The sequence below is a fragment of the Pituophis catenifer genome, unplaced genomic scaffold, assembly GCF_029215685.1.
Source record: "Pituophis catenifer annectens isolate HBS135680 unplaced genomic scaffold, rPitCat1.0.hap2 SCAF_13, whole genome shotgun sequence".
NCBI lineage: Eukaryota > Metazoa > Chordata > Lepidosauria > Squamata > Colubridae > Pituophis > Pituophis catenifer.
The window spans coordinates 6,202,063-6,216,710 of NW_027256893.1; the positions used below are offsets into that span (position 1 = coordinate 6,202,063).

Below are 14,648 nucleotides of genomic sequence, written 5' to 3' on the forward strand. Positions count from 1 at the left end.
GAACGGAGATAGATTGAAGATAGTTATTAAGTACAAGTAATAGATAAAATAAGAATGTAAATACGCACAATTTAATTTTTGTAAATAATGCACAAATTGTCACAAGAAAAACACCACAATTAGCTGTTGTTGAGTGAAATAATTTTTTATGTTTTTAATGTAATAAAAGTTTAATAAAGTGTTTATAAAAAAAATTCCACTGATAGTTGTTAAGTGAGCTTTGCCTCATTTTACGACCTTTCTAGTCAGAGTTAAGTGAATCACAGCAGTTAAGTTAGTAACTCCGTTGTTCAGTGAATCTGATGATAAGGTGATCATTTAACCCCGGGACACTGCAATTGTCACAAACACATGGCAGTTGCTGCAACGGTTGTCAAGTGTGAAAAAATCGATCGTAAATCACCTTTCTTTCAGTGCAGTTTTAAGTTTGAATGGTCGGTAAACAAATGGCTGTAACTCGAGGATTGGCCCTAGAACATTTTTTTTCCCCTGCAGTTCTGTGCAGATTAATAAAAGTTTGGTCCTTTGCTCTCGCTAAATGCATTTTTAAATACTCGCCTGCCTGCTCTCGGCTGGTTTTGACAGTTACTGCCATATAAAAAAAAAAAAAAAGAAGAGGAGAGGACATGAATAGTAGAACTATTATATTGTATTATAATATTACATTAGAATTACATTATGTTAGAATTAGAACTGTATTATATTGCAAGGAAATAAGGGCGGGGGGGGGGAAGGCAGCTGTGTGTACAACTCTCCAAGAACGTTTCTGCCCATTCAAACCCTTTCGGAGAGCTTTAAAAACTCCGCACCTGCTTCTTCTCTGCAATCCAGCCCACCTGGTTTTATTGTTCCCGACGGATCACGGATTTTAGCCCAGCTGTTTTGGGATGAAAGGGGCGTCAGTGGGACCTGCTTGAAAGCTGAAGGCATTGAGAGCATCCCAATCTCAAGCAAGAAAGGCAAAATTGGCACCTTTTGCTGCGCTGTAGAACCGACGCATCTTAGCATTTGGATCCCAAGCCCAGAAGAAAATCACAGGTGTAACTGTGGGCTGCTCTTGGCGTGTACCACAACCGCAATTACACTTGACAAAAGCAGACAGCGGGACACTGGCCGTCCTCAACTTACAGCAGCTCGCTTAGTGACCGTCCGAAGTTATAACGGCCCTGAAAAAAGTGACCCATGACCATTTTTCACACTTGTGACCGTTGCGGCATCCCCATGGCCACGTGATTTACGTTCGGATGTGCTGGACAGCCGACTCATGTTTATGACGGTCGCAGTGTCCCGGGGGGGCGGGGTCACGAGAGTCCCGTTTTGCAACCTCCTGATGAGCAAAGTCAACGGGGAAGCCAGAATTCACTTAACAAAACTGTGTGGCTAATTTAACAACTGCAGTGGTTTGTTTTAACAAATGTGGCAAGAAAAGTCGTAAAATGGGGGCAAAACTCACTTAACGAGTGTCTCACATAGCAACATAAATTCTGGGCTCAGTTGTGATAGTAAGTCGAGGACTACCTGTAGTTCCATCGTTGTTAGTTTAGCCAGGTACTCATCAGGTAGCCTTTGAACCCCCTGTGGAAGGATTTGGATAAGCTTGGAGCCTCTTCTGCTTGCGATTTTGCAGATCCTGGGCCGAGACCAGTGGTGGGATGCTGCCGATTTAACAACTGCTTCGATGAGCGTGTGCATGCGTGCCTATGGCGCTTGCACGCAGCGCTAAAAATGGAGCACTTAGAAGTTCAGCTGCTTACCTTCCAAGTCAGCAACGGTAAGTAGAATAGTGTGGGGGGGGGGAATCAGCTGTGCCGCACGATTGAGATGAGCTACAAAGCATTCATCCGAACCGGCTGAATACCACCTCTGGCCAAGACAGAGGAACTGGAAGTGGGCTTTTTCAGTAACGGTGTCACAGCTCTGGAAAACACCCACTGTTCCTATTCTCCTGTCTGTTTTAACAATAGCTTTTTCTTGAGCATTTTAATTAAACTTAAGAGACCAAAGAGTTTAACTTGTATTACATTTAAAAATTTTAGGTATTACAAACTTTTCTGGGAGAACATGCATTGGAAAAGTTTCATAGAACTGATGTTTAGTTCTGGAAATGAATTTCAGAACTAATTTCTCTCTATTCCAGAAACCAATGAAAAATATATACTATGAGATATTACAGACGACTTGAGCAAAAACTGAAATTTCTAATTTTTCAACTGCATACTGAGAATCTATTCAAAAAGAAACAAAATGATGGTCACGCTTCAGGAATATTGCTTAGAAAAATAGTAATTTGCCCAACATTTCTTTTTAAAAAGTCAGCCCTTCTGTTTCTAAACGTTATGATTGCCTGCATTGCTTCAGAATATGTTTACAAAGAAATAAACAACCACTCGGTTTCACTACACAGAAGTTTATTATGAACATGACAGAGAAAAAGACAGCAAAAGCAATGTTGATGCTTTAAGGCAACTCTTAAAAGATGTTCTGTGAAGATGATGCAACTTCTGTTTAAATAGAAATTATGAAAATATCAAATTGCATCAATAACTTAATGTTTAAGTTCAATAGGTTTGCACAAAATAGCGACGAAAAACACTTGTTGATCTTAATGCCAGCATTAAGATATAGCGGCCTCTTCTGACAATCATACCTTGGTTTAATAAACCTTTGCATCACAAGGCATTAAATCAGGAAATTCCTAATTAACCATAGCTTCATGTGTAATCAAAAAAAAAAAAAAAAAGGAACTTTAGGTCAAGGACAAACTAGATTGCGAAATTGTGATGTTTTTCATAATCTGCTTTATTCTCTAAACAATTGGAAATTGAAAACTATCATCAATTTTAGGTGTCTTGATTTCATTGATTCTATCATGAATTGCCTGAAAATATGGCAAATCCCCTTTATATATCCCACCTTATTAAACCAATGTGATCAATGGAATTGACCATAAGTAGAAGGTTCTAAGGAACAGGATAAAAATATTTACACACAAAGGTTAATATGCAATAATATAGTTTGCATACTTAAGGTTTTTTTCCTCCCTCAAATCATATTGGAAACCAGGTAAAATCATGCTATTTGCAAATAAAAGGGAACAGAACATTTTGGATGATAACAGCAAGTAGAAACTCTTTGAAGCATTATTTCTTAAGGAAAATAAAAAACACACACTGAAAAAAAAGAGTATCAAAATTAATAAAATGAAGTGTGACAATGATCTGTTTAGAGATCTATCTGGGAACAGTACCAACAATCAACCGTTACAGTAAAGATAAAAATCTAGGGTTGTCATGTCTGGGAAATTTCACCAGCTATTAACATAAATCTGTAGCTGTTTCTAATTCAGCTCCCATTATTTAAAAAAAATAATGCATCTTAGTTATTCTTCTGAGATCAGTAGAGTATTTTGGGGAAGAGGATTATATACAAAACAGTAGAAATATAAATGCAAAAAATAACTGATAGGAAACAATTAGATGAGATGATTGCAGTTATATCATTATTACATCCTCAAAGTTAGTAAGTAGAACTTTAAAATCCTGAGGTTCAAACGATGTATATAGCCTTAACGTCAAGAAATCTGTTGGGGAGGGGTAATAGCTGCAAAGGCAATTTCTTTGGAGTTGATTCCTTTCCTTGGTGCAAAAGCCACCAGCTGACTTGGCTCCTGCTATGATCAATTTTGTGGGCTTATTGGGCTTCACTTCCCCTAGTGACCACCTCACCCTCTGAGCCCTATAAGAGATGTAAGAACAAACACCAAGGTTTTTTTTTTTTTTTTGACATGACTCTCCTTGACCTTCCCCAGTAAGAGTGGCATTTGTATGCTGGGTTACTGGTTTAACCCATAGCTGGTCATAGCTTTCATCTGCCATGCCAACCAACACACACGATTTGGAATGGTGCCATGTCAATTTTTAAAAAGGATGAAGACCTGAAATAGGAAGTAGAAACCTTCCTGGTTTGTGGCCAATGCTCATGTTGGCTAGTTTACCTTCTTGCCCGCTCATTCGCGCTCTAAAGTCCTTGGAGGGTGTTTGATGGGCCAGCAACTCTGCTTCAACGAGGAGGGGGACGGGGCTCCAAAGTGAACAAGGAACATCAACTGCTGCATTACCCAATTATGAACAAAACAAGCCCTTTATTTGTCGACTAAAAATATTGAAAGACCAAGGAGGTATGTTAATTTTGCAAAAATGTAAGCAGGCAGAATCCTGCCCTTGCATTTTGCCTCTTGCCTTGGCTTTTACACGGATGGCAGACTGAAAAAAAACCTGAAAATCAGACAACCATGATTCAGCCTAAAAGGAGTATCCGCTCTTCTGCCAATGACCATTATCTACTCACTCTAAAAGTCTAAATGAATATTGCAGGTAGGTATTTCAAGTGGATTGCTTAGATAAACAGAGCAAAACTACTAGATACAACATAAAGCAGAGAATACGTCTTGAATAATAAATGGAAGGAGGGCAAGGTGAATATTGATTAATGTTACCCAAAAGCTTAATCCCATTGGAAAATATTGAATCAATGGAAAGTAAACACACGCAGACACACAAAATGGAATCTTGCAACCAGTGTGAGATTTTGTACACACTGAACCGTTACTTAAATGTCTTGATTTCAGAAGAACAATTTCAGAATTCAATTTACAGAAGAATGTGCTGACAGGTTAAGATTCCTTGAAACATTTTGCCACTGGAAATGTAAACTAAAAGGACGCTACGGTACTTTTAAAAATAAAACCATGTAATTCAGTAAATCAACAGACAACACTTGTGTTACTTGGTTCAGGCTGCATAATGTAAAAGAGTAAAAGTCTTTTGCAAGTTGATAAAAAAGTGCAAAAAGAGACAACCACAAAGAGCATGTGTCAAAAGCAAGAACATTATGACAAACTTCCAACATCTCATATAAAATTAGTTTAGAAAGTTTTGGTTTTTTTTTTTAAGAACTCACACAAAATTTATTCGGACCCATCCTGAAATGAACAAATGTCGGCTGAGGAACGTTTTTATGGCTGCGTAAAGTTCTCTCTTTGCTAAAATAGTGCCAAGAAATCATAAGCTTGCATAGAAAAAACAAGAATCTCAAATCCCCACTGGCGACATGCTTAAAGAACAGAAACACAGGTAATGCAACGCAAACATAGTGCAAACCATGGCAGGACATGATAGTTTGGCTGCCGCAGATCAGGGAAAAGGTTATATATCCTTATATATATATATCCAGTCATCACAGTTTCTGGTCTTTTAATTCCATCATTTGCCAAGTTTAAAAAGCGCAGCACTGCCTCTCAACGCAGTTTGAGATCATTGCCACTTCCCAGGTTTGATCCAGGACTAGGGTCTTGTTGCCTTCTTGCCTGGATGAGACGGAGGGGGACAAAAAGAAAAGATGGAACACAAATTAAAGAGATAATAGAATGCTGCAAATCAATTCAAAATGTTTTGGATGACATTTGAAACCACCACCGGGACAACTAACAAACCGAAAACAGAATGATGGATGGTCTTAGGCTCACAAATGCTGCGTCGGTGCCCAAATCGGAAGGTTTTAAAATATCCAGTTCTAGATTTACATGTTTATCTAGGCATCTCTTCTCTTCTTTTGCAGAGATTGTTCCTATATTTTACAGAGTTAGATACCCCGGGCAAGAAAACTTTAGTGCCAGAGATCTGTTTTTTCTCTTTCATCCTGATTTAGTCTCCACTAACTCCAGACTTTCCTAACATTGGAATTTTCCACTTCAAAGCTTCCATCTTTCTGCATTCCCATGATGAAAAGCTATAATCATCTTGTTTTATGACCACCTTTGAAAAGAGAATATTTAATGACAGACTTACGAGCATTTGTTTAGTGACTGTTCGAAGTTACAACGGCACTGGAAAAAAGTGACTTATGACCATTTTTCAGACTTATGACCGGTGCAGCCATTCCTGTGGTCACGTGATCAAAATTTAGATGCTTGGCAACTGGATCATATTTATGACGGTTGCTGTGTCCTGGAATCGTGATCACCTTTTGAGATTTTTTTCTGACAAGCGAACTCAATGGGGAAGCCAGATTCAGTTAATAACCCTGTTACTGCAGTGGTTCATTTAACAACTGTGGCAAGAAAAATCATAAAATGGAGCAAAACTCACTTAACAACTGTCTTGCTTAACCACAAATTTTGGGCTCAGTTGGGGTCATAAGTCAAGGACTACCATTACCATTATTAATTAAACTGGAAATCATTTTATGAGAGAAGTTAAGCTCAAAATTTCTAATTGTATAGCTACATTAAAAATTAAACAATATGACCAACAGCCTCTTGCAAGAGCTTCATACCGTATACATTTAAATAAAATCTTTGCATGACAATATGAAAGCCATTACAGATAATGTATAAACTCATTAAAATAGAATGATAGGCAGAAATAATAAAAATGCACCTTCACTCTGGAGTATTTCTGGGAGCAAACAAAATATCATTGTAGAAATTGCTCTGCTCTGAACCCTACAAATTGTCAAATCCATTGTTAGTTAAAGCAGCTGAAGCAATTAACATAATGTGCATATACATACACACATAAACATGACATTAGAATTAGCTGCATAAAGGTTTTATTTTCTTTTAATTTTTTAAAAATTGTATTTTTTATTTAGCAATTTTTTATTTATACAATTAACAAAACAAGCTTTAAGCTTAAAAAAAATAGAAGAGACAACCCCAAGTGAATTAAAAATACAAGCTAAAAAAGAAAAATAGAAAAATCCACCTTTTATTTTATAAGGAACAATAGTTACCGGTTACTAATAAATTCACTAGTGTAATATGAATAATATAGGATATTATTGTAAGATATTACAAAATCTCTGCCGTAGTAATACATATTGTTACATTCTTTGATAGAAGTTCTTGTCTTTTCCAAGCATTTCTGACAACCATTCCTTCATATCTGGAATAATATCACACAATATCTGGAATAATATCACATTTGTAATTTCTTGATATGTTTCTTTTACTCGCTCCCCATGCTCGATACTACCATCATTCCTCATAAACAGATTCCAGATTTATTTAATTTCAGGACTTTTGGGAGGAGAGATTACAGGCCACTTTATTTAGCCGTATAATAATAAGATTTAAAACTTGGGAGTAATTTTAACCAGCCCCTGTGCTGAAAAGAGTCCTGATCATATACCAAAGTTTTTCATTCAGATAGATAGCTGAGGTCCAATACTGAATTTCAAGTACTCAAGTATATTTTACACAAGTTTGGAACATTAGAATTTTGCGAATCCAAAAATTGAGTAAGGCTAAGGAGATGTGAAATAAGAATGAAGCCCAAATACAGTCTTTCTTTCTTTCTTTCTCTTTCTTTCTTTCTTTCTTTCTTTCTTTCTTTCTTTCTTTCTTTCTTTCTTTCTTTCTTTCTTTCTTTCTTTCTTTTTCTTCCTTCCTTTCTTTTCTTTCTTTTCTTTTCCTTCCTTCCTTCTCTCTCTCTCATATGTAGTAATAGATTGCCTAGGTTCACTTTAACTAATGTTCCTAGATAGATAGATGGATAGATTATCTATCTATCTAACCTATCTAATCTATCTATCTATCTATCTATCTATCTATCTATCTATCTATCTATCTATCTATCATCTATCTATCTCAATTAAAGCGAACCTAGGCAATCTATTACTACATCAGTTTTAATGGCAGACAATTACAAGCCTGTTGTAGTACTGCAGTCTGACACCTGTATCTTAATGCTTAGTTTAAAAAAGAAGTTACTGTGTCATCATTATTGTTGTTGTTGTTGTTGTTGTTGTTGTTGTTGTTATTATTATTATTATTATTATTATTAAACCTCAACCTATATACAGCTGCTTGCTTATTCAAGAACACCCTGAAAAGTGCCAATAGTTCACCATTTCCGATTAACCAAGTTGATGGCTGAGGAGTCTCCCATAATAATCTTTCCAGACAATGTTTCTCTCATGGTCTGGTTGGTTGGAATTCAGCTTAGAACTGAACAGACCAGGAAATCTTAAGGGGGTCTCTGGGTTCTAATCTTTTCATGTACAACCTGCATTCTAAAGAGAATTCTAAAATTCACTGCCACAACCCAGGAAAGGCAGAAATATTTTCTCTGTTTGCACATGAATATCTTTGATAGTATGTTAAAAAATGGCCAACCCTATACTACAAAATTACCGTAGTAGATGACAGACTGGTTGTCTTTTTTATATCTGGTGCAGATAAGGCAAGCAAACAAGCAAATAATAAATACGATGTTAAATGTTGACATAGATCTTTTTTCCCCTTTCCAAAGGAAGACAAGGTGACCTAAATTAGATATACCCTCTGCATATCTATGCATTCTCAATGCTGACTGTTGAAAGTGCTTTCTTTCTTATATTTCAGGATTATATTCTGATTTGTGAGTTTCAAAGAGGGAGAAAAAAACCACAACAACCTGAAGGGTTGTTTAATGTCCACAGAAATATTTATGGCCTCTTTCTGAAGATGAAGCTGGACTGCTGTGTAAAAACGCCAGCGAAATAAACCAGTAGCAAGGCAGCTACAAAAACTGCTTTCTTTCTGCTTAGACTTTGTGTTGTATGTAGCAGAGAGCAGATAATCTTTACAAGTCAAGCAATCCTGTAAAATATGCTTTTCTTTCAGTCAATGCAGGTTAAAAAGGGCTGAGCATTAGTGAAACCCTGACTGACAGTGATCAATAGTGATTATATATTTATAGCATCACTATTAACACCAACGTTCTTTTTCAAATAAAAGCATTTTCCCAAAGAAGCTAAGACCTGCAATAGATTTTCAAAAGGCATATAAAGATTTGTCCAGCTGAGAAAAATGAATTAATGTGCCAAGGATTCAGTTTTCAGTTGAGAAATTGCCCATAGCTTACAGTTTCATGTTACTTTTTCAAGGAAAAGCGTTTGGTTTTTACTGTAATTGTATTTTCTTATGTTTTATAATCTTACAAGCTTCTTTGGTTAGACTGGTGTGTCCTGAAAAACAGGCTAAACATCTCTTAAATAAACAAAGGCTATCAGAGCCTCAATTAAATGTTTCAGTATTTCAAAACATGCAAAGCAATTTTTCCATGACCATATAGCTTGATATTAAATGTCACTTCCCCTTCTCTGTTTTCTATAGAAACCCATCAACCAAAGGGCAAGACATAATATTTTTCTTATATTTATACTCAAGGCAACATTTTTCTTGCCTCTAGACTACACAATTTAAAAGCTTACCATACACAGGATCTCGCTTCAATACAGAACTGCTTGAAACCAAGCGGAATTCTAATTTCTACAGTGCTGTAAAAGGCTGATACATGTATCTTTTGGAAGTTTAATGCAAGTATATTTACTGTCTTCCCACAAGGCAAAACAGCATCTTTTGTAAAATCCCCATTATGTGGTAGGACTTGTGGTGAGACAAAGCTACCACAAGAATAGCAGCAACAACAGCACACTGGCAATCTCTTGTCGGGGGCATTAAAATATATCCAGCAAACAAAATCCTTGCAATGTTCTTGTTTGAACTGATTTATATATCTTGCTGTGTTGTACAAATGGGATAAGCCAAGCAGCCAGCTTTGCCTATCTATCTTAGCTTCTGCAGCGCACTGCCCATGGGGAGATAAGAACAAATAGTACAAGGACCGGCATTAAGAAGATATATGCTCAGATACCTACGTTCGGAATGCTCGCTTTGCTTCTCTGGTTAATAAGGAAGAGTAATAAGCTAGGGAAAGCATACTTCAAATTCTAATAAAAACGTTAGGTTCCAAGATGCATGAAAATACATGCAATAATCCTGTCAAAAGGCATTCACTAAACGTTACATCGCATTCATTTCTTTACTCTGAAACATCATTAAGACTTTAAAATAGTGAGACAGGAAGACACACTTTACTTTCCATACATAAAAAGAAATTTTGTAGGTAATATTTTCCAGATGTTGCCACATGGTATGCAGCATCAATCCACCATGAATCTTTTGTCTCCTGGCTGTGACTACAACTCTAGGTCCTGACTTCCAACTGCCCCTGTCCTTTTAATTTCAAAATCTGCCACTGCTTGTGTTGTAAAGCTTCTAGAACTTTCTCTCATTTGCTTTAAATATCACTGCAATTCTGATTTATTAAGAGTTATTTCCAGAAGATGGCTTCTCTTAAAATTCAATGGTACATTTAACTGCAACTTCTTCTGCTAAAAAAATAGAATCTCTTCTTTTCCCCCCCAAAAAATGTTATTGAGGTTTCCATAAGATATAGATCATTTAACTGTCCAATAAAACTGTTTTAATTGCTGAGCCAAAATTAGAAAAGGTTCCCCTCCCCCAATTATGTTTAAATTGATTAAATATTCTCTTTCTGTCTTTTATATCTTATTCTCTAACTTGACTTTGCTAAAAAAGATGCATTTGATGTACCTATAAATGTTGCTTGTGGGAATATTAATGAAGTCTTTCATTTAAGTAAGTGTTGATCTGGAGTAGCTACGATGTGTCTAATATTCATTCCTAGCTTTCAAAATTGTCAGAGGCTAATCTAAAATAAGGACCCTGCAGATGTTTTAGGAAAGAAGAGTTCTTAAGTTTTTGCACATGCGGAAGACTAAAGCAAATAAAAATCTTTTATAGGAGAGAAACAGTATAAATAAAGAATACAAATCTGTGATCATTTTCATATGCTGCTAAGAGTTGGATGAAGACTTCCGAAGAGCTGGCGCCTCTTTTGAGGAGTGGCAGACCAAGGAGTTCAGGGATTTCCCTTTTTATTGAGCTCAAATATGGTATCTATTAAAGTAATTTAAACTACGCATGGGTTTTTTTTTTTATAAAAGAAACTTTTCTGCAGACTTTGCAGCAATCCTCTATGTACATTTGTAACAATGAGACTTTTTAAATCTTTAAGCATTCTAATTGTACGTGCTCAATAACCTCGCAATCTGAGAAATAAGACAGCTTGAACTTCGGTTTTGTACAACAGCCCGGTCTTCTGCATGTTCCTTGAGAACAGAGCTAAAATTCAAGGTAGCTAGTTGAATCTTTTCAAATATTCTATAATTGTGGGATTTGAAATGCATAAACTGAGGAAAATGAAAATGATAAAACTGCTAACCAATCTTGCTTCCTAAATGATGGGTTTTAATCCTGGAGCAAACAAAGGGCATTTAGTGTAGGGCTTCCACTTGTGGTGTACAGATGGTCTTTGGTAGCATTTCCCCCTCTTTAAACTAGCATTCCCAAGAGAAAGACCAGAAAAGTCTGTAGAGATTCTCAGTCATCCAGGTCATGATTGTCCCAAAGGTGCTTTTTCAGGAGACACCTGGACTTTCTTGTTTTTTTCCTTTGAAGACGTTTTGCTTCTCATCCAAAAGGCTTCTTCAGTTCTGACTGGATGGTGGGGAATGGAAGGATTTAGCTATCCAATTTGGGATGAACCTCCTTTGAAGGGTGTGGGAGTAGAAATGGATTTCCAGAGGAAAAACTGCAGAGTATAAGAACCAGGAGCCCTACTCAGGTGACCCTGAGGACACAGATAAACCTACAAGTGCTTCAATGACCTGCTTAAAAAGGGGTGTCAAACCCGGGGCCCACGAGCCAGATGTGTCACGCTCTGGCCACACCCACGTCCGATTTAGGGAAGGGGGAAAAAGTCGTGATACGTCATGTGAAGCCACGAGTTTGACACCCCTACTCTAAAAGGATGCAAATGACCAGCTTTCTGCAAGGAGTTTAAATCCTTCCATTCTATTCCTGTCAGAGCTGAAGAAGCTTCTTGGATGAGGAGCGAAACGTCTTCAAAAGAAAAAAACAAGGAAGTCCAGTTGCCTCCTGAAACTTCACCGAAAAATAACTCGGATATGGGGGCGATCTCTAAGTGTGTAATGGGCAGAGGGAATAGTCTGGAGGAACAGGAGGAAGAGCTGCAACCAAGATAATAGATAAAAGAAGTCAGTCCAGGACAGAAACATAATTTGAGAAAGTATTTCAAGTAGATAAAGGGAGGGAGGGTGGGAGGAAGCACATTCAGATTTGCAAGTTATTATACTGGTAGTCCTTGGGTTATGACAGCAGTCACAACCAGAATTTCCTTCGCTAAGTAATGCGGTTGTAAAGCATGACAGCAAGGCAAGGGCTGCATGGGTTTTTTAATCAGGAATTGCTCATGACAGTCACAGTGTCCTGGATTTATTTGATCCCCTTTTGCGACCTTCTGACAAGCAAAGTCAATTGGGAAAGCCAGATTCACTTAACCATCGCGTAACTAACTTAACGACTGCAATGATTCACTTAACAACTGTGGGAAGAAAAGCCGTAAAATGGGGCAAAGTTCCCTTCACTGTCTCACTCAGCAACAGAAATTTTGGGTTCAATTGTGGCCGTAAAGTTGAGAACTACCTGTACTAGTTTCTGTGTCTTTGAATCCCAGGTTTTGGTTGACCTTGAAAGGCAGACAGGCTCACGACAGCAGCCTCCCAGTGGGCAGGAGGGATGAGGACCGGCTAGAAAGAAGTGTTCCACGCTATGTCCCAAGCACTTTGGCCAGAGGGAAAGAGACGGGCTGGGAGTTGCTGGCCACGAGACACCAGAAGGTAGAGTCGGGTTTTGCTGACACAACAGGGTGGTAATGCATATATGCAGTGGTGGGATTCAAATAATTTAACAACCAGTTCTCTGCCCTAATGACCGGCTGGATGGGCGTGGCCAGCGGGTGTAACAGGCAGCACTAGGCCTCTTGCAGCCCCTTGGGAGCAAAAATGGGCTGGGGGGGATGCGCTACCCCTGCACCCTGTTTTGGGTCTAGTAGGCCTCCCTGCAGCCTCCTGGGAGTGAAAATGGGTTGCTGGGGGAGGGGGCGCCCCACAGCCCTGCGCCCCGTTTTGGGCCTAGGCCTCCCTGCAGCCTCCTGGGAGCGAAAACGGGATGCGGGGGCACACCGCAACCTCCACGCACCCTGTTTTGGGCCTAGTAGGCCTTCTTGCACTTACCAGGGAGCCAAAATGGGGTGGGTGGGAACTCTGGAAGGGACAGGGCCAGCCAGCAATTTAACTGATTTGATGGTTGGTTTTTAAAATTTGATATTGATTTTAATTGAAATGTTTTAAATTATGGGCCAAACTTTATTTAATTATTTTAAATCTATTTTAACTTTTGTGTACAAATGTTTTATTTTGGCTGTTCACTGCCCTGAGTCCGAAAGGAGAAGGGCGGTATAGAAATCTGAAATAAATAAATAAATAAATAAATAAAAAACTGCCGGTTTGCCTGGACCGGCTGAATCCCACCACTGCATATATGCATGTATATAAAAAATTAGTCAACTGAACAACTACTTGGAAGGATTTTTAAACGGCTTAGCAAAAATGTTGGGGATGCTGAATCTTCCATACATTCTGCAAACATTTTCACCACTGCACTGAATCACTAAGTTCCCCATCAAAGCCAAGCGGTATTATCATTCCACTCTGTGTCCCCATGCTGTTCCCATCTTTCAGTGCACCGGGAAAGGAATGGTGTCTTATGGTTTCTGAAACCAAATCCTATATATAAACTTCAAGATTTAAGCATTTTTGTTCTCAGTGGGCGAGAACAATCAGTTCTCTTCTACTTTTTTTGGAGTAAAAAAAGGGTACATTTGTTTGGAGAACAATCAGATCTATTTTTTGGAGGATGGTTATATGTTTTTTCCTTAAATGTATTTGCAACAACAAAATATCCTGACGTTTATGACATTAACTATGAAAAAACTGCTGGGGTTCAGGAATCAAATCCTTCAGGAAAGGATCTTGGTTTGAAAACTGGGTATTTTAGAGCAATGTTTCTCAATCTTAGAAACTCTACGACATATGGACGTCAACTCCTAGAATTCCTCAACCAACATGCTGGCTGGGGAATGCTGGGAGCTGTAGTCCACATACCGTATTTTTCGGAGTATAAGACGCACCTTTTTCCCCAAAAGGGGGTGAAAATTTAGGTGCGTCTTATACACCGAATATAGCCACTCCCACCCACTGGCCCCCACCCTTTGGCCTCTGTCTCGCAGCAGTTTACATCCTTGCAGCAAGCAGCAAGAAGAAACACCTCTTTTCAGCTTCAGCACAGCCTAATTACCACAAGTTGATTGGATCGGCCTCCCGACTCTCAGCTGTTTTACTCTCAGCTGTTTTATGTGGGCCTCTGCTGCTTGCTGCAAGGAGGTAAATTGTTGGGAGCAAAAAAATTTTTTCTTGTGCTAATCAAGCTATGCTGAAAATGAAAGTAAAGCAGGCTGTTTGCTTCAACAAAGCAAAATTGCTCAGAGGCAGAAGCAGATTTTTTTTTTCTTGTTTTCCTCACCAAAAAAGGTAGGTGAGTCTTATACTCTGAAAAATATGGTATCTTAAAGTTGCCAGGGTTGAAAAAGCTGCTTAAAAGTACTTCTGTGCAAAATTTGTTTTTTGCCAAAAGAGCTAAGTTTCGGATAGTTTCATGCTCAAACTGAAACACATACATTTCGGTTGTTTTGCTGTGTACGTGCAATGAAATGGGATGCCTTGTGAGGAGGGGAAGAGGAGAAATAGTTGAGGACAGGGGAAAGCAGGCCAGCAGTGAGGATAGTTGGAGGGTGGGGGAAAAAGTAGTCCTGAGAAAA

At 38.3% G+C, this 14,648-nt stretch overlaps 1 protein-coding gene across 5 annotated transcripts in view; it reads right to left on the bottom strand.

Moving 5' to 3' along the window:
* Positions 1-4,669: 4,669 nt before the first annotated feature.
* Positions 4,670-14,648, bottom strand: part of CBFB (core-binding factor subunit beta) — a 42,012-nt gene continuing 32,033 nt past the window's right edge. For all 5 annotated transcript variants that reach the window (XM_070952908.1, XM_070952909.1, XM_070952905.1 and 2 more), the window contains one exon: positions 4,670-5,365. In XM_070952908.1, coding sequence (XP_070809009.1) covers positions 5,297-5,365 — 69 coding nt within the window. In that variant the 3' untranslated portion in view covers positions 4,670-5,296. The remainder of the gene's footprint in view (positions 5,366-14,648) is intronic.